Source organism: Parus major, chromosome 1A (assembly GCF_001522545.3).
Source record: "Parus major isolate Abel chromosome 1A, Parus_major1.1, whole genome shotgun sequence".
Classification (NCBI taxonomy): domain Eukaryota; kingdom Metazoa; phylum Chordata; class Aves; order Passeriformes; family Paridae; genus Parus; species Parus major.
The window spans coordinates 34,203,535-34,224,463 of record NC_031773.1 but is presented as its reverse complement, the minus strand read 5'-3'; the positions used below and the strand labels follow the sequence as shown (position 1 = coordinate 34,224,463).

General features: G+C 37.3%; 1 protein-coding gene across 3 annotated transcripts in view; it reads right to left on the bottom strand.

Annotated features, from left to right (window-relative positions):
• Nucleotides 1-1,583: 1,583 nt before the first annotated feature.
• The window catches only part of LGR5 (leucine rich repeat containing G protein-coupled receptor 5), a 90,188-nt gene continuing 70,842 nt past the window's right edge, over nt 1,584-20,929 (bottom strand). For 2 of the 3 annotated variants that reach the window (XM_033514617.1, XM_015629160.3), the window contains 11 exons: nt 20,696-20,767; nt 19,822-19,893; nt 19,647-19,715; nt 19,453-19,524; nt 16,441-16,506; nt 16,173-16,244; nt 15,239-15,310; nt 13,191-13,316; nt 8,227-8,372; nt 7,228-7,311; nt 1,584-5,575 (listed from right to left, as the gene is read on the bottom strand). In XM_033514617.1, the coding sequence (XP_033370508.1) occupies nt 4,485-5,575; nt 7,228-7,311; nt 8,227-8,372; nt 13,191-13,316; nt 15,239-15,310; nt 16,173-16,244; nt 16,441-16,506; nt 19,453-19,524; nt 19,647-19,715; nt 19,822-19,893; nt 20,696-20,767 (1,942 nt within the window). In that variant the 3' untranslated portion in view covers nt 1,584-4,484. The remainder of the gene's footprint in view (nt 5,576-7,227; nt 7,312-8,226; nt 8,373-13,190; nt 13,317-15,238; nt 15,311-16,172; nt 16,245-16,440; nt 16,507-19,452; nt 19,525-19,646; nt 19,716-19,821; nt 19,894-20,695; nt 20,768-20,929) is intronic. The other variant, XM_033514618.1, reaches the window with a different exon arrangement.

Here is a 20,929-nt window from a genome sequence, read left to right as displayed (position 1 = left end):
ATAAGTGGTGACCCTGATAAGCTGAAATTCCTATTAGAGATGATTTGGATAGGAGATAGTTTGATACTTTATACGGTAGCAGCTTTCTCACTGGCTAGTATTCAAAGATCGCTGTTCTCTAGTACACATAGGTCACAGAGACAGGAGGAAAATATGGAGCAGCAGCAACAGCAAGGCCTGCACAAGTGGCTGGTCTCCATTTGAGATCAATTATGATCACCAGATTAGTCAGGGATGTTCTCTGACTAAAAAGACGGTCTTTTAGGGGCAGAGACTGAATCTGCATGCCCACCTGGTACAGCACTGCTTATGTGGTGGCACTCCCTGTGCTCTGCTATGGCTCGGCCTTTATCCATTATTTTATAGGTGATCCCATCTTCTTTATGGCTTTCACTGTATCTCTGACTAGCTCTTTTTCCTTGGCTATCTGCAACTTCTCTAAGAACCGAGTTCCCAAATAAAACTCAGTAATGTATCTAGTGAGTCAGAGTAGTGGCATGCTCTGTTTGGTCTCCCTAAATAACCCTGTGCATGATCCTGCAGTAAACTCTCCTTCAGTTGTTATTGTAGAGAACACCACATCTGTGGTGTGAGTGCTTTCAGAGAGAAACCCCTGGTGCATGTGTACTAGCACGTTGCCCAGAACACTGAAGTTGTGACTTCAGGCATGACTGCTCACTATTTGGTATGTGAAGTAGTAAAAGTCTTTCTTCCACATATAAAGATGTATAACCTTGGTGTCTGTATTTTCCCTCTGCACTGAGGCTTTCACCAGCCAGCTCATTCCTCCTTTGTAGGTATTCTCTTTTCCTTCATTACTCAACTTGTACTATCTTCCTCCTAAAATTATGCAATTTCATTCTTCTTCCTTATGGTTCCTGGCTCTAATATTGCTTACACTGTCTGGTGCACACCTGCATGTGAAATCATCTTTACTTGCTTGTTTTCTCACCATTTCAATGTCCTTAGCCATCACAACACTTCCATCTCTTTGTATCCACTCAGAGCTCCTCATTCTTCACAAAACTCCATCATGCTTCTTAATATCTCATAAAACTCCACCCATTTGCATCCTGTCTCTTGAAGGCCTCTTTCCTCCCTGAGTTATGCACTCCCCTATGCTCTTTGTCACACTTCTGTTTTTTTGCTTCTAAAGATAATTAATGACTTTCTTATTCCCATTCTCTTCTGCTCCTGTCCTATCCCAGTAAGACTATTCTAAAACTCACCCAACAAACTTCTTCTGCAAAGGCTCTTCTGGCTGAAATGACCTTCCCCAAAGCAGCCTCATCTATCCTGGGAACCTGCATGCTCTTCTAAAATCCATTTAAATACAGGACAATTCTACATTCTTTTTTAAAAATCTTTGTAATTCATTACTTGCCATATGAATTCCTGACTAAACAATCGCTTTCTGAGAGTTTTTGCTTCATTGGTATTTTACCTCTTTCTTTCAAGTACTTCATATAAATTTTTATGGCACACAACCTGTAACTTATATTTTGTCAAGAATTACACACATTTAGGGAGGTTAGTGTAAGTATTACAATAACTTGGAAAGGATTAATTGAGAGTGCACACCATTTTGTGAAGTGTTAGGTCATGATTGATTAAATGCTCTTTACTGTGTAGTCACATTTTATTACAACTTACATATGTTCTGAACACTGATAGAAAACAAAGCATGTCACCTATTTACAATCACTACACATTTACATTATATTATTTACAGATAATGCATCTAGTAACATATATGAGCAGAAAATATAGCAAATATCAATATGAAACTGTACAAGGCTTAATCTCATGTCCTTTACTGTAGTTGCATTTCACTGTAATAATAAATACAGTTCTATATTTACACATTTTACTTTAAAAATCTAATAAATGAATTTTAACAATTTCAAGTTAAAAATATCTGATCAAAATATTTCAAACATGCTTATAAAAATAAGACACAAAGCCTTTAGGACCTTCTGCAAGCTAAAAAAGTTCTGATAAAAGAAGCTTTAACTAGTCTTTAGAATTATAACATTATTTTGCTTCTCAAATTTCTTTACAGACTTCTTAAATATAGCAAGCTGAAAGGAACCTCATTGACATTAAGCAGAGCAGCACAGATGGACCCCAGTTAAATTAAAGCTAAGTAAACATGGTAATAGGTATTGTGCAATGGTTGACTGATCCTCTGTTTAATCCAAACTGGTTTCAGGCATCGTTTCTGCAGCTGCATGCTGCACTGCTTCAAAAGCCACAACAGATAAAGGATTAAGATAAGTACTCAGCTGACTTTATCATACATAATTTCAGAATTGATTCATTTTTTTTCCCTGAAGGATGAACATGTCAGCCAAAGTCAACTGATGCCATCTGTAACTGCAAAAGTAAAAAAATGCCAGTGTGAATGGACAAGAAAATTAAGGCATATGCATTGTTGGCAGCAAATTCTTCATTGTGAAAATCCATCCTTGGAGTCCCAGGAACTTTTATGTACAGGAACAGATGAACAACAGAGATCATCATCTGTAATGGATTACCTTAATTGCTGGGCCTAGCCCAATCTTCCTAATGTTAAAAAATTAGTCTCATTCACCTGGAGGTTGAGTGGCCATTAACTGGGCTATTAAATGTTACTCCTCAGGGAGCTCTTTTTAACAACAACAAAAATAGGTAAATTTGTGCATTTTTCTGTCTTGAATAATCAGCTTACTTAAGTAAAAGGTGCCAACTCTGAGGAAAGAATACTGGAATATCCCCTGATGGCTTGCACGAGGTCAAAGAATTATATTCTAGGTGGCTCTGTTTGAGATATCTTAACAGCAGACTTGGCAAGGACCTGAAGTCTCTTCTTTTAACTAGGATGCTTCTGATGTGTAAACATACATGCCTTTATTCAGCAAAGTATTAACAGATTTAAAGTCAGAGAACTCTGTTAACCTAATCAAGTCTTTTCCTAAACTAAAGCCATCAGAAGTCCCTGACTTTCAACAGCTGCTCCAGTATCTTTTTTGGCAATATATCCAATATGAATTTAAGGATTTTTGGTGACAGTAATTTCACTAGCTAATGACCATCTCTATCAACAATCTTCACCTTTATTTCTATGCTGCATATCCCTAATGCCAATTTCCAGTTGACTATACCAGATCTTTCTCCTCTCAGATGAGTAGTCCTCTGCCTTCAAACTACTGTATCCCAGAAAAAGCTACTTATAAACTCTGATTAAATCACTTATTTCTTAAGTTCTTTTAAATTTATGATATTCATATTCTTTCCAATTTCACAATGTTCTTTACAACATGTGAATGCAGTAAGTGTTTGAAATATCCTGGGAGTGCTTGCATCAGTGCTAAGAACACAATTACACAACCTCTTCAATCCTACTTGGTATTGCCTTGGCTAAGAATATTGGTAATCCTTATCCAGGAGGACACAGTGACCTGTAAATCTTCAACTGACTAGTGAATATGAATTAGCAGCTTTTTAAAATCACTGTTTCATGAGACAGAGATCATGCCATGAGCAGGATTACAGTTTTTGTTCCTAGACAGATTACCTTAAATGAATGTGTCTGTCTGAGTGCCCTTGGTGTCCTTTAATAGTACTCAGCATGCCATTTTTTTATATTGATGACTTTCCATGTAGTATTTTCCACCTTCAAATTAAATGAGTCATCTGCCAATTTTATCATCAGTAATTCTGGGAGTAATTCTACTGGCATGAAAGCAATTCAGGACCCAATTGTACAGAACCTCATTAGAAAAAAATCCATGTGACAATACCTTGCCATTTACAATTACATTTTAAATGCTTAACAGGATTTTGATTATCTTCTTTCATATCACGTTAATTTTCTAGCTTTTGCTGACAATTAAAATTGTTTTGTCAAGTTAAATGACTTCCAAAGTCCAAACCCAATGCCAGTTAAACCATTTAATCATCTTTATCAAACATGGAACTTCATCAAAGGGTGTTCTGCAGAAGCCTTTAGGACTTGAGCATGACTACTCTTCTGTTCTTGATATCTTGCTGAACAAAGGCCACACACAGATGCTTACAGAAACAATCATGGCACTGAAAAACTATTATTAAAACCAAATTGCAATAAACAGGAAAAAAATAACCCAACCCCTGAAAACATCAGGTCATACTTTGAAAAAATGTAACAAATTTAATATGCTATTTTGTTCTTGACCAAAACTGATGCCCTTTCTGAGTAGTGCTACTTTAAATGAGAACAGCTGATACAACTGCACAAACTTCAGCAGTTTTAATTTCCTCTCTTCATGTCAGCATTTCGGGAGCAGGCTGAGCAGGCTCAAGTATTGGATTTTCATCCTGCCGCAAGTTTTGTCGTTGTCTGTTTTCTGAGGTGTGTCATAATAATTTAGAGGCACTTCTCTACACCCATATGCACACATCCACACTTACTTTTGGGATTAAAAATTTTGTAAACAGAGGTATTTTTTGTACTGTTTCTGCAACTAGCGACAGGGAACAAATGCAACTGACGAAAGATTGCAGCCTTCTGTCATTTGATAAGAGGGTGGCATTAGTGAACTGCTGGTGGGCATATCATATGATATGCTGGCACTCGTGAAGGTTACCAGTGCCTGTGTTGAGTCACAAGATTGCTTTTCTATGTCTTCTGAATTCACAGAGATCAGACTAGCATGTTTTGATCTCCTCCATATCAAAGTTTGCTTTCGCAGACTTCCCAAATCCTCCTTAAAATGTGGATTGAAAAGTATATAAAGCAGTGGGTTTAGACATGCTGGCAGTGGGACAATCACTAGAAGTATTGACTTAATCACTTCTGGGCTGATAAAAGTGAGGTTCAGTAAGGAGGAAAAAGATAAGAAGGCCACAGGGCAATAAAGAATGCAATTAGTAAAAAGCAGCAAGGCTATATGTTTGACCATAGAGCAATCCCAAATGTTGTCTAGCTCTCCCTTTTCTAAACTACAGTAGAGCTTTGTATAAGCAACAGTCATTACCAGAAAGCAAAGGGAGTTCAGCAATACCAGGGCTACCATGTAGCCCATAGCAGCGGACTCTCCAAACGGGAGTGGCAAACAAAGTGGAGAAACTCCATACTCACTTCCAGTGAGAAGGGGAATCACTGCAATGATTAGTGCCAACATAAAGCAAAAAGAAGTGGCAATTTTTATGCTAGCAATGGAGGATTTTGTTTCAAACTTTGCAGCATGCTTTACAGAGAATGCACGTTCGAGTGCAGCTAGGGTAAGGAGTAATATGGAAGCCTCTGAAGCAAAAATTGAGAGAAGACCAGTTATTTGGCAACCAATTCCACTTTCCCATTGTGCTCCATACTGAGCAAAGCTACCAAAAGTGGATGCATCCACACTAGCCAGTACTCCACTGGCCAGACCCATCAGGGCATTTACAATGGCTATTAAACCAATCAAAAGTTTAATGGAGGACATATACAATGGAGATCTGAAAACTGTAGCGGACACCAGTGCATTGCAAACAAAGGTCAAACCCACTATGGTCCACACTCCAATTCTGATCAGCCAGCTACCAAACAGGTGGTCACATGGTTTGAAGGGACCTGAAATGCCAAAATAAAAAGGGTAAGGGAAGCCCATGTAAACAAAAAAACCCTTGCACTTTCTAAGACACTAAAGCTCATGCTTCTTGCATATTCTCAGCACAGCCAAAGAGTGAATTTTAGTCTAAAAAGGGAGCTGGAAATTTGGTCTTTCTTTGGAGTAATCTGTAACATGCTGCTAAATGTGTGATGCATTTTGCATTAGTGATGCACATGAGTTTTTGTCCTTGATCATGAGTAGTCTATGGGTTTATTTTCATGCCTGGCAGTACTACTGCAATGTGAATGTCAACTCTTGTAGTTTCAAGAAATGCTGTGATATTTGTCAGTATGCGAAAAAAGCTGGAAATGTTACATTTCCCTAACTTAAAACAGGTTCCTAATGAGTCCTGGTGAAGCATGATGTAATGGATACGGACAGATGTACTTCAGCTACCTTATAACACGTCATTACACAGTCCAAGAAAATTGTGTCTCTCTTTGTGTTTGGGGGTGCAGCCTTTTTGGATCTCCTGTGTCTGAAGTCAGGTAATTATGACTAAAGTTTGCTATACATTCTCATGGAACTGAGCTGCATATGCTGTGCAGTTGAAGCTGAATGCTCTGCAGTCAGAGAAACCTTACGTGTCTTGGTATGACAGCAGAGCAAGCCCCTCACAGTAGCCTGTGCTTTGCCATGAAGACATAAACCCTGCAGCTGAAATGACCTCCCTACAACTATGGCCGTTGCCATTAAGTAAACACAAGGAGTTATTGTGCCAGTTTGCAAGTTTTTCTAAGATACTATTTGAAAAATCCAATCTAAAATTTCTCTCAGGTCTGGTAATAATTACCTTGAAGACAGCAATGTTTTGATGAACTCAGAAATTATATTTAGGCCACTGGAGAATATGTGACAGTCAAATAACTATTTTTTGGCTTCCTGCCTTTTCTATTCCTCTTTATATAACTTAAAGAAATTTACTTTAAGTTGCTGTTGCAAACAAGAATCATGGCTTAAAATGAATGCTGAAGTACAAGCAGTCACTTGGGTTTTTTTGTTCATGTTTCACAATGAAACAACGGCTAGTGAAAACATTTGCTGAATCAAACATACAAAACTTATGACCATGGCTGGCTACATTCTACAAAGAAAATGACAGTGCTGCGTGTCCTCTGTGAGGGACTGCAAACATCAATGCAGTAGTGTTTAGTATTTCCCAGACATAGAACTAAATAGTGTTCAGGTATAAAATTGTTTAAAGCTCTTCACGTATAAAGTAACTCTGTGACATTCAGAAGAATTACTTTAGCTTTGCAAAAGACTGAGAAAGAAAACATTCTGCTACCTTTATCATCTGTATCTTAGTAGAAGAGTCTTTCCTCTCTCATTTTATTGACTGGGTATCAATTCTGGTGAAAAGGAGCCCAGAGTAAGTATCTGCTTGGTGACTGGGCAAAACTTTTGCTACACTTATAGAGGAATATAGTGGCTGAATAGTTTCCTGGAATTCAATGCAAAACTATATTATTGTGCAGTGTATTTGTATAAGACTCATAAAATTACTGTACATCATGTTGCTAGTGTCTAGTATCTGATTCACAGTTTGTTCTGCATCTTGAATATCTACTAACACTGTCCTTGAATTCCTATCTGCCTGGCAGTTTCATACCTGGAGAAGGTGAGCATTGCACTGAATGATGAGATTTCAAATCTTCTTCAAAGTCAAGGAAAAAATCCTCAAAATCACGTTCATCTATTGGGGAGAAAAAAAAAAGAGATAAAGCTAAAGATATTAGAGAGCTTCTAAAGGAGGGCCACGAGGATGGTGAAGGGCCTTGAGGGGATGCTGTATGAGAAGCTGAGGTTACTTGGTTTGTTCAGCCTGAAGGAGACTGAGGGGAGACCTTGTTCATCTTCAACATCCTCACAAGGGGAGGCAGAGGGGCAGGTACCAAGCTCTTCCTCTCCTGACCAGGGACAGGACTCAAGGAAATTACATGAAGCTGAGCCAGGAGAGGTTAGGTTGGATGTCAAGAAAAGGTTCTTCACCCAGAAGGTGGCTGTCCACTGGAAAAGGCTCCACAGGAAAGTGGTCAGAGCACCAAGCCTGTCAGAGATCAAGAAGTGTTTGGACAATGTTCTCATGCACACGGAATGATTCTTGGGGCTGCCCTGTGCAGAGTCAGGAGTTGAACTTGGTGATCCTTGTGGGTCCCTTCCAACTCAGCTTATTCAACGATTCTATGAAATATGTGGCATCAAAGGAGCCGCATATTTTGGCTATTACTCATCCTGAAGTGTGTGGGTAAGCCTAGGATGTGTTCCATTCTGAGACTGGCAAGAAACTACACCTTTTCTGGCCTGCTCTTAGTGTGGAGTTACATACAAGCTGAACTACCCTGTCTCTCATCTAATGGGAAGATGTAATTTAACACATTATTATAGCTATTATTTGGATGAAAAGATGAGTGCGTGAGTGAGTGAGATTTTGAATGGTAGACCTAAGATAACAAGGTTGCTAAGCACAGAAATACTTAAATAACATTTTCTTGAGCAAGAGACAGGGAGAGGCCACCTCTGCAACTGGAAAGAGTATTGGACTTATTTATAATCACAGGTTGCTCACAGCCCTCAGGTAGATTTAAAAGAAGCCTGAGATGATGGTTACCTTGAATTTGTAACAGTCCAGCATCCTTTCTATGTAAGTCATCAATGCTGCTATTATCATCTTTGTTCCATTGGCTGGAGATTCTGTAGTGGTTCTCACAAGCTCCAAAGGCACAGCACTGATAGGCATAAGGCATTTCCATGACCCTGCAGAAGAATAAAGCAGCATGCCATGATGCTGGTTAAGCACCAGAGTTACTGGATGGTACTGCTCCTATACAGTTAACACAAAGGAAATAGTTTAAATATCCACAACTGAACGTAAAAACATCTCTGGGTAAAAATCAGTCATCATAATACAAAATGAGGATTCACAAATAATACTCCTCATTGGGAATGCAGATGGTTTCTAGGCTAATTTTAGAAAAGACATACTGAAATTTTCTTATGTTTTCATAGGAGACATGAAAATGAGAGATCTATGTCTTGCTCTTGAGTAAATGTTACCCAGAGCTGTATTTCTGTTTTTATGATTTTCAATGATTTTGTTGTGTAAATCAATGCTTTCTCCAACAGTTATTTTCTTTATTGTTTCTTTTAAAAAAAGCATGTTTGAAGATCAAAACCTGCCTACCAAGCAAAAACAGAACACTTCCCAAATTTAATTTCTCCACTATAGGGAGAATGAGATCTTCTGGAAATCAAGCTTTATTCACTTCTTTCCACATTTAACTCATTTCACAGTAAGATGGGAAAAAGGAGATTGTTTCTTCTGGAGAAGATCAAGAAAGCAGTGTTCTAAACAAAAAGGTGAATGAATCAGGCATTGCGTATGAAATGTCACTGAGAAAGGTTTTACTTTATTAATTGTCTTAAAAATGAGAACAGTCATTGCAGGACACAAGAATTCTTAATTCTTTTAAGATAATTTTTATTCCTAACCTGTAACAATATATGTCAGTGAGTTCCAATGATTATGAGGGCTGCTGTTGTCAGAAAAATGCACATTTCTGGTACACTGTGAATTTAATTCCTTTAAGGATGTACAAATTCTGGGGGAACACAGAAGAACTACTATCTGAGTTCTATACACTACTTCTATTCCATAGATATATTTTATGCTTTGGAAGCAGAGCTATTTAATTTGTACAGTTCATCAATAGCACATAATAAAACCTAACAACTCACCTTAATTCCAAAAGCCCAATAAACCAAAAAGTTCAAAGATAAATAGGTGATTAGAAGTTATTCTGAATTGACTTGAAAGGAATAAAGCAGAACTAGATCCTCCTATCAGATTACTTTCAACAGGTTAATCATGTAAATTAACATAATGAGTGTAATAAGCAACCTCTAACCCCCTGGGAAATCTGCAGAGAAATCAAGCTGAATCAGGCCCAGTGCCAACAGGACTTAAACTTGTGCGCTAGCCAAAAGCTTGGGACAAAGGGGAAAAAACAGAATCTTAAAAAAATTCTGATGAGATTTTTTAAATTGGTGCATTTGGGATCATTAAGATTCTATAAACTTAAATTTCTGTTAGAAATTAACCACAATAATCAATACAAAATTTTTAGGATACTCAATAAAATTTCAAGATAACCAATATCTATGGTCAAGCAACCTCAGGCCAGCAGATTTAAATATTTAATTTCTAACTCATTCATCTGCATGCCATCTTTTAACATAAGGAGATTATCTTGATTAAATATTTCTGAACACATTATCCAGAAGCCTTATTATTATTCTTAAATAAATCATTATTAAAACCCATTGATTACTAGACTAACCCATAGCTAATCATCTGGGATAAAAACTATCCCGATCACCAAGCAGAAAATTCCTTTTTTCTGGAACAACAGAAAAATAATTATCAGAAGTAACACTTGACAGTTCTGCAAGGTGAGCCCTGAAACTTGTGATTTCAGACCTTTGGAAGGACATTGATATAGCTAGGGGAATGAACAGTTAGTGGATATTTTAGACATAAGAGACTGACAGAAATGTATTCTGTTCTCTGATTATTCAAACAGCTCTATGGCCTGTCATACACTTGAAGCATGGACTTCCCACATTGTACTGGTCCGCTACTTTGATGATGTAGCCAAAAATATCCATGGCTTTTAAATGATATTTAAAGAGCAAGATTCCCATTTCTTATCCTCTCTGTAGGTATTTCTAGAATCCATTCTTAAATCTGAGCAGTTTATGTTTGTTTCCCCTCCCCAGCCTGTGTTATTAGGATATACACATAATCTTTAAATTAGCAAATGCTGCTTAATCTGTGTGCAAAGGCCGACTGCACACAATGGCTGCAACACAGATCACAGAGGACAAAACATACTTTGCAAAGCAGGGAAATAAATATTAGATCTTCTTGGTGACAGAGGAATTTTTTTCTCACAAAAGCTACATTTAAGACAAAACAAAAAAGAAAAAGAGAAGGAACTCTCAGGTGTACAGTGCTGGAGGCAGTCCTTTTTATGGCTGGTGCTTATTTGATGTGTGTGATTAGATTTGGACTTTGTCAAATTAAATTCTCTTAGAAACACTGGCTAACTTTATTTTTATATACTCCTTATCTTACTAATGATATCTGTACCCTTGGTATTTTTTTTTCCCTCTAGCAAGGAATGCCTCTTTTTTCTGTTTTTAGATTAAGCAGCAGAGAACACAAGGTCATTTTCTCCCTCACAAAGGTGCGGAGTTAATGGTGAACAGGAAGGCACAGTTACGATGAATGGAGCAAAGCACTGAGTTCTTTTCAGCACTGAATCAAAGCATCAGATAAAGATGGAAGGAGTGGCTGGCAGCCTGACTTTGCTTCCTCAAGGCTTGCTGTAATAGGCTGGGCTCAGCTCTGCAGAGTGCACTAGTGCTACTGCTGATGATGGGGAAGGGGATGCTCAACTCTTTGATGTGTCTGTTTTGATGAATTTAGATGAGTAGGAAGTTTTCATACAGAAATTTGTCTTTAATGTAATCACTGGCTAGTTACAACAATTGCAAAGGGTGAAATTTCATTTTGTTTTAGACCTCTGTTCAAATTTGGTACTTCGTGCATTATCTGTGTGGTGATCCTGTGTGAAATCCTCACCTCGATTTATTGTACCACTCATGCAGGCTGCAGGTCAGGATTTTACCCTGTTCTCTCCTGACTGGGTATAATTTGTTCTTAACATTAATTAACATTAATTAACATGTTAACTCTAAATATCATATTTTGAATACATTTTTAAAAAGAATTAAGTTCGTTTGACACATCCTTGTTAACAATTTGCTCAGATGAAATACACTGTATTTTCATTTGAGTAACATACACAATTTTGATGAAGGGAAATTAATATAGAGTATAATATTAAGAAAAGAATTAAAAAAAAAATCTTAGTTATACATAATTCAGGTGAATAATGGATTATTCTAGGACTACTGCAGCACCTCTTACACCTCTAGGTCATGGTAAATGCATCATTACATATTTGTCAGGTAGTAGTAATCAGTGTTCTTGTGTTTACATTTTTTAAAAGAAATTTCAATTATTTTAGAATTGTTAACTACCTCAGCATTTGTGCAAAGCCAGTGAGAGCAGAAAAAGTATGATATAAGGTCAGTCTCAACCAAACATGATTTTTATGGTACTTTCCCCTTAGCCTCTGAGACCTATCTCAAGATCTCTAATGTAAAAGAGGTTTAAGCCTCTAGTACTTTGAATGTTAAATGTTATAGTTCCATGCACTTGACGAAGTCACTGCCTAATCTCCTCTGTGACAAACTACCATTTTTGGGTTTATTAAGACCTTTAAGGCATTGTTTCCTAACCTTGGAGCCATTTTTTTGCTGCTCTTATCTCAGTTTGTATTAGCATGCCATCCCAGAAAGTGTCCTAGGGTGGATCCCTCCACTGCTGTACACAGAGCCTTAATCAGCTCTGCACTTCATTCATCATCCCCTTACTGGTAACTCCAAACACTCCAGTCCCTTTTGATAATGCTCACATCTTGAGCTGTCTGCCTGCTAGGACTCTTGAGCCTTTTCCAGTGCAAAAGGTAAATCCAGTGAAAACATAAGGATGGACTCTCTACCTTTGGAGATATTCAAAAGCTGTCTGGATGTGGTCCTGGGCAATGGGCTCCAGGTGCCCCTGCCTGAGCAGCTGGTTAGACAAGATAGCCTCAAAGGTCCCTCTCAACCTCAACCACTCTGTGATTTTGTAATTATGTGCACACTGTTCAGTTGTTTCATATTTTCTGATACCAAACTTTTTACAGTAAGACATGATAAAGTGTACGTTGCACTTGGCATCTTCTAATTAAAATGTAAAATGAAAGGAGAGTAAGGGGAAACTCCCAAATGTCCTGAAGTCAGAAACCCTCTGTGCTGTGGCCCTGAAATTAGTTGATTTGGTTACAGCATGATGCTAGTAATGTCAAGGTCGTGGGTTCAAGCTCCATACAGGCCATGGTCATCCAGTGACAAGCAGAGCTGCAAATGATCTTTAGAGGACACTTCCTTCCTGCATCACAGAGAACCCACAGAAATCATTAGTATCAATGTGTGTTAGTAATACTGGCAAAGTATTACCTGAATCCTAATCAAAGGATTACAGAAAAATCATGTTCAAGCAAAAGAGATGAAATCTTTTGGTCTCTCAGCAGTATATTCTTCCCTTGTATTTGCTGTGTTCCCATTCCATATAATGGGAGTTCTGTAAGTACAGTCCAGTAGAAGAAGGACATATCACTAGGCTGCCAGCGATATTGTTCTAACAGCTTTTGAAACATATCACCAGGAAGCAGATGTGGCTCGTACTAAGCAAGTACTGGGGTTAATATTTCAAAACCTTCATAGTTTCTTCAGTTGAAAGTGAGCATAATAAAAGAAGTCTATCATTTTTATCATATTTGCTTTAGTTTTAATGGCACAGATCAAAGAGTGACAATACGAAGTAACATGGGTTACACACTGACACACCTTCCATTGCACATGAACACAAATGTGGCTTATTAGTTTTAATGATATACTCACTTGAGTTCTGGAAAATTTTCAGATGTTATCAAACTTTGTAGGGCATGATTTCCTGTTAATTTTAAATGAGTTAAACCATGTAGCCCCGTCACAGGAAAAGAGGACAAAAGGTTGGATGACACATCCCTGCGTAACAGCAAATAAAAATCAGCTTATGGTTTTCATTTTTTTTTTTTTCAGTGCTAGAAGTGTCACATTGAAAAAATAGGTTAAAGTTTTCTAGCTCAATAAAAGATGACTGTATTAAACAGAGACCCCAGTGAATGCAGCAAAGCTACACTACTGCTCAGGAGTACTCACCTTTATGTGTAGTAGAAAGCTAACAGTAACAGCTTGTAGTTAGTTGGGTCCCTGCTCCCAAATTTTGACTCAAAACATTCATAGTGGCAGTTTCGAGACTAGCAAATGAATGTAAAATCTTCTCCCTAGGCTACTTGAATTCAAAGGAGCTGCACAGCTTCCCACAGTTCAAAAGATTCAGTGAGATGCTGCAGGGCATGGCTGCCCTGAAAGCTCCCCAAGAAGCAGGTCAGGTGTGTGGAGAAGATGTGTGCTTCAGGAAAGGACAGGTGTGGGCTGGAGCAGAGGGAGATGATATTTCCAAGCTGAAGTTTGTCTGAGTGGCTGAGGGAAGACAGAACAATGCAGATGAACACAGACAGGTAACTTGGGGAAAGTAAAACAGGAGAATGAAAAAGTGGTAAGTGATCAAGGAGATATGGCAAAGCAGTGAAAGAAAGATAGTCTAGAGGTACTGTTCTCTATTTTGATCTCTCTCTCTCCCCCATTTATTCAATGGTCTTTTCAGTCTTCTTCACAGTTATCTACTCTGCAATACTTCAAATGGTTAACAGTCAAGGAGGAAGAAGCAGAGTCTGATGCAGTCAAAATGCTTTAATGTCCAAGGCTGAACAAGGAAAGTCTGGACTATACACTGAAATCTAAGGCCTAGACATAAAATAAGCTATGTTGATGGACTGGGCTTCTACATGTCTGGCTTAGTGTGTGTTTTCTTGCACACTGCACCATTAAATACCAAAGGTGAAATTCAGGTCCTACTGCAATAGTAAAAATGACCACTGACTTGAGTTGGACCAAGGTTAGAGACCACCATTTCAGGAAACACTGGTACACTGTGTTACTGTTTGTGTGTTCAAGGGCTTTTTTCTTTAACCCCCTCTGACTGTTGTATGTCAGATTGTTGTATGTTTTTGTCCAAAGCCACAATTTACTGCTCACATCACAAAGTAGGTAGATTTTGAGAAGGGCTCCAAAAGGGATATTTTAGACAAAACTGTGGGAATTTGTCAGTGCACCATTCAGAGGGCTTTGCACATCAACAGAAATTAATACCTCTCCAAATTCAGGTTAAGCAGCTACCAGATTATCTGCAAGCAAATGCCCAGCATCATATTTTTGAGATAACCATGCAGCAAGATTACTCAAGAGGAATTTTTTTTCACATCTTCCCCATACAGCCAATGCCTCAGGGATTCATATTAAAAAAGCATTACAGTGACAGTTGGAAGTAGGGAAAAAAATTAGTAAGCATTGAGAAGTGCTTGTGAACAAGGCCTGCAAAACTGTCTGCTAAAGTTTTGATGACTAACTGCTCTGGCTGAACTTACTAAAGAAGAAAAACTATTTCATTGTTCAGAAGAGGAACAATGAAATAAAGATGCATTCTGGAAAAAGTTTCTTATTTAATTTTTAATCCAATTCCTGAGGCCTGAAACACAACTATCAGGAAATATTTACCACTGCTACAACAGATCAACTGCTAATAAATTGAATGAAAAGAGGCAGATGCACTGATAATCTTCACGGACCCCAAATGATTCCATAGTATTGTATGCAGCTTTGCTGTAACACCTGAGTCAATTGGGAAAGTACAAGAAAGCAGGAGGCATTGTAGATATGGATTCAATGGACCAGATGATTAGAATAGAGAAACCCTCAATTTCTGCTGGAGCACCAAGTTATTAAATTTTTGTATGCTCTTGCAAGAAAAATGCAAAATTGAATGTGTAAGATATTCAAATACTTACAATTTGATCAGAGATGGTAAAGAGGAGAAAGCATTGGGGTGAATAATTTTAATTTTGTTCCAAGCTAAATCCCTACGAGAAAAGAGAGTAGAAAATTACATACCCACTGAGTGAATATGGAAGTTTTCAAACACTTGATTAGGAAGCCTAAATATAAAAAAGGTATTAATTACATGCCAATATTTCCAATAAGCTCCTGCATACCTCATAGTGCAAAGTATTTTTTCCTTTTTTGTTAGTCAGTTGTGGTGTTATTAAACTGACAACTTAAAATGTCTCAATGCCTGCCACAGCACAAGGCATTTCAGTCTGCTTCACTGCCTCCTAAGGCAGCAGAAAGAAGGGTGGGTTATGTGGCTAAAGTGTTCTCATGTGACTAAGAACAGCAAACCCATGGTCAATAGGCTTAACTTCCTAATGTCAATTTTCACCACCCCTGGAAAGTCAAAAAGACTGAAAACAACTCTTAAAAAAATGTATGGATTCAATTCTGCAAAAAATTACAACCATGAGTAATTTCCTGACAAAATTTCTCCTCTAGCACATGAGTCTGTGTGAAAACTGGAAACCTGCACATGACTGGACTCCACATCTTAAGATGCTGTTCTCTGTAAAAGGATTTCCCACTCCCTAGAGCTGATTATAACGTGAACCTGCCAAGAGATACCAGCTCTGGCTTAGTAAATCTCTCCACTTCCATCAGAAACATTTAGAAGTGACAGTTTTTATGGCTATCAGCTCATATATTTTAATTCATTGCTGCAGATGCTAAACTTCGCAATGTTTGCTCTCCTTTCACAGTTATGGACTCATGGTGAAAGATCCTAGTGAGACCATAACTGAAATAAGGATCTTTTGGGGTACATCATGAGCAGACATCATACAGCCCATACATTTGTAGACCCTGTGTGAATGTCTCTTAGGGGGTACTCACAGAGACCGAAGAGCAGCCAGCTGCCGAAACGTGTCTGCTTTGATTTCAGCGATTTCATTGTGATGCAAGTCACTGAAATAGCAATAAGGAACTCCTCAGTTTCAAAGACACTTGGAAGGCACTTTGGGGTGTTTTAGATTGTGCTTACGATCCACTTCAATAAAGTGTATCTGGGGTATGTCAAATTGGCCAGCAATACCCAAGTTAATTATACTCAAACACACATAAATGCTTCTTTTTAAGCTTTTTAGGGCGGTTTAGCACTTACATTTTTTGGAGCTTTTTACATGCAGTAAAACAGGGTAAATCTTCCAGCAGGTTATAAGACAGATCCCTGAATTATACAAGAAACAAACAGATTAACAGCATCAAAGGAATGTTAAAAGAAAAATAACTTTCACTCTGTAGCTTCGTGATCAATTAAAAATAATTTTGTTTTATCCCCAATCACAGCAGAATGGAAGTGTAGAAGCTCACTTATTTCTCATCTGTCACATTTTGATTTCTAGCTGAAGAGGAGGGGGAAAGGCAAGATAGATTAACTCCATATCCACATTTGCAAATTCCTTGCATTGTCTGAAGATTTCCTGCCTGAAGTGTAGACTTCTGCTGTGTGTTTTACAGCAATGATATTGGCCATCTGGATTTATATCACAGATTTCATGTTTATCATGTTTAAATTCTGATGAATATTTTAACAATTTTAAGCAACCTACTAAGCATATATACTCATATTTTTTCAGAGAAGATCCTGTATTTTTCTAATAAGAGTCACAATCAGCTTCCCATTCTATACTTTTAATAAGCAGTATTGCCTCTTAGGCTGCTACATCTTATAACTGAGGGAAATGGTCGAAAAATATTGGAACTAACTTTGAAATCAATCACTACAAGGGGGGAAGAAAAGCCTTAAAAAGACTTGAGCCAAAACTCAACAAATTACAGAATAACAGAAACATCTGGACTGATTTACAGTATAATACAACTAATCAAAACCAAGCCCAGGCAATTTACAGAAAGTAGAGGGAAAAAAAAAAAAAGGAACCAAACACCAGCCCCCACCACCCAAGAGTCTCCTCCAATATATATACATATATACATATATATATATATATGTGTGTGTGTGTGTGTGTGTGTGTGTGTGTGTGTGTTGCAGAGAGAAAACTAAATGGGAAATCTACATGTGAAAAGAATAGAGAAAAAAGTCTATGCCTAAAATTAGGAAAAATGTCCCTTTTCACAGTTATCCAGTATTATCACATGAAAAAGATTCACTTTTCACTTTGTGAGATTCTTCTCACTTCTCAAATTCTCTAAAACTGGTTCATCTCCACCTATTTAATCCCTTGGTAAAACTGTATTTTCACTACTATTGTTCCAACAGGGGCATTTGGACTATTTTATATTTGATTAGTGGAAGCAGTGCAAGTATTGACTGTGTGTGTCTTTAAGGTATTCTACTGAGTTTACTCTATAGTAAAGCAAATATCAATATGTTTAGAGTTGGGGTTTTTTTAATAATTTTCTTTTTTTTAATTTTCTTTTTGTTTACCAAAAAAAGATACACTGTTGCCCAAATCAGACATTACATGGGAAGGTTCAAGTGAACTAGAGTAAAGGCTTTTAGGCCAAGGTAAAGGATGTTTTGTGTGTCTGGCAGACACTGGCTATTCTGTAATCCACTTAGGTCTTCTTAAAAATATGTTACCAGCTTGAATTTTGTACATACTGACACTCCTTGCTCACACATGGAAAAAACCCTGAACTTGAGACCCTTCTCCCATAGGTTTCTGTCAGAACTCCAGGAAATATTTAGCTTATTTATTTTTAAGGGTTTTTTCCCCACTTTCTCGATACATGAGGCTCTTGGAAGCAGCAGAGGGCCAGTGGTTTTGTTTCCTGTGCTGAGGTGCATGCCCAGCTGTGCTGAGGGCTGCTGGGACTGTGCTCTCACATACACCTTTACTGCAGGTGTGAACACATCCAGGAAGCCTTGTTACATTAATCCACATTTCGACGTACTGGTGGCTGGGTAGGATGCACAAATTGCCTTTAAATATTAAAATATTTAATTTTATATAAAAAAAATAAATACAGTGTTTGCACTTGTATTGTTTGTGACTGTATCTGAGCCAGGGAGCCCCTGTGAGGCGTGGGTAGGTTCAGTGCACCATTATCCTCTATGGCACAGCCAGAACTGATGTGCAAACCAAAATGGGGACTCAGCAGTCCAACCTGGCAGCAATGGGGAAAGGGCAGCTCTTGAGTACTTGAAATTGCTGATAAATCAGCAATACCCTTCTAAGTATCAGCTCAAATCATATAGGGTAATATACTCAAAAATAAAAAATGTGAATTTCCAATGGACAGTCCTACTCTACTATGAACTCTGTAAGTTATTAATTGCTGTATTTGTTTTCCCTCTGTTTTGAGATTATTTATTGTTTTTGAATGTTACAGGACATATTTAAACTTAATTCTGTATGCAGAGCTTTTTCTGGCAGCAGACTATCTTTTATCATTCTGGAAATGATTATATTGAGTCCATTAACTAAAACTTATTTTTTTCTGGAAATGTTCTTGACATTCACTCTGGTATTCAAATAATGCATTATAATTAGTGCTATTTCAATGTTGTCCAGAGAATTAATACCAAATAGATTCCTAGTGATGTAATACATAGAGGAAAGTGCTCTTGGCTCATTCTCAAAGAACTGGACACAACGATTACTTTCGTTAGTGATTAAGCAAACTCCAAGGAAATTTCCAAGCTAAAATAATATTGTATATTTAGCATACCAAATATGCCCAGCTATGTCAAGGAATAGTCTATTAAAATTTCAGTCAGCTACTTATGTCTGGTTGGGAAAGAAACTAAAAGAGGAGCATAACAAGCACTCAAAACTGCAGTCCTTGTATTTTCAATTCACTTCAATGAATTATTTGCCTTAGTGAGAAAAAAATACCAAACTACTGTAGGATAGAATGAATAAAAAAAAGGTAGTTCTGTCTTTTTAAAAATAAAATCAAGAACCTTCTTGTCTTTTCCTAAAAATATGCTACGCAATTATCTTTCTCAGCAATGTATGGGAAATCCTGATTGGCAAGTGGGTTATAAACTTTTTAAATAACACAGGGGCCAATTCCCTGAGCTGAATTCCTAAGAAGTAACGTGATACACAGAAATAGCAGTAATTGGGTAATTTTGAAATCATATTAGTTTCATTTGTCTATTAATCTCTTGCATTAATGTTATGTTAATAATCTTACTGAAACGTACAGCACTTGGAGATTAGGTAACTGGTCACAAGCTGATTTGGGGAGAGAGGTGATCTGTGCTCCTGTGAGTGTCCTGTTGAAAGAATTTATGAAAAAAAATTACTTCTTGAAGATTGCAAAAAAATTTTTAGGACATTCTTTACAATAAGTCAGTAAGAAAATAAAACAAAGCAAAAAGACTTCTTTAGCACTTACAAACTCTCCAGACTTGTAGTTCCTGTCAGATCAGGAAACTCTGTTAACTGTGAAGCACCATTTAAAGTTCTACAATTTAAAAAAACAATTTCAATAAAATTATGGTAATGGAAATGTGGAACAACTCTAGTATGGCAATATAAAAAGAAAACTAAAATAGAAAGTAAACACATACAAAGTTCTTAGTTCTGGTAAATGTTGAAAAGCAGATTTTCCAACGAGCTGGATAGGATTATCATAAAAATGTCTGAAAAGAAAGGATAAAAAGACATTTAATGAAAAATATTTTAAAATATTCTAAATTTATTATTATATTATAAACAAATGAGTAAACTCTCTATGATGAATCACAGACTGTGCCCCTCTGGTTGTAGCAGAACTTTTGGGCTTTTCTCACCCTCTAGTCTATATTCACCACCCACATGTCACATTCTGAACATTCAAGTAGTCACTGTTTTCCTGTTTTAATGCCAGAATCCAGTCAACAAAATCTTCTCTCTTCCTCCCTGGTTTGCAAAGACAAAATTTAACATATGAAGAATTTTGTTATGACTTGAGACAAATTTAAGGATAGCACATGAAGAAGTCAGAACTTCCCCTATTCAGAAGAGGTTCCCTTGCCCTTTTGAAGTCATGCTGCTTTTGCTCATGGCATATTACTCAAGATGAGTCATTATTTTTCTTACACTTATTTTGCAATTTCTTAATTTGAAGCTGTCCATTAAATGCATTTTCATGTAAGACGATGGGAATTCAGACTGGAGTCCATCAAGAGCAATTTTTACCAGCTTTTACGGTGCCAGGAATGCTAACAGATTTAGAAGTAACCATTCAAATAGAAGGTCAAAGGCCAGAGACCACTACTTGCTTCCCTTTAACAGGCTTGAAAACCGCCATTCTTTCCATGAAGCTAAAAAGATATGAACTTGTTTGCTTGATGTGCTACAAAGTGTACTCACAAGAAAAGCTATTTGACAATTAGACAAAATTGATACTTAGTTCAACATTCTTTAATACAAAGAGTCATTGAAAAGATTCTTATCACTTACATTGTAATAAGTGAAGGATTACCCACAAATGCACGCTCAGGTATTGACTTGATGTTATTGCTATGAAATCCCCTACAAAGAAAAAACTGTTTATATGGTAAGGAAAAAAAAAGTGAAGACCCAGTCTGTATTCACAGTGCACAGTGATGTTTTTTTTTTGTAGAAAGAAAAATCTCTGTATGTAAATGTATATCCTTGTTTTCTGGAATAAGACAGAACTGAAAAATACCGAAG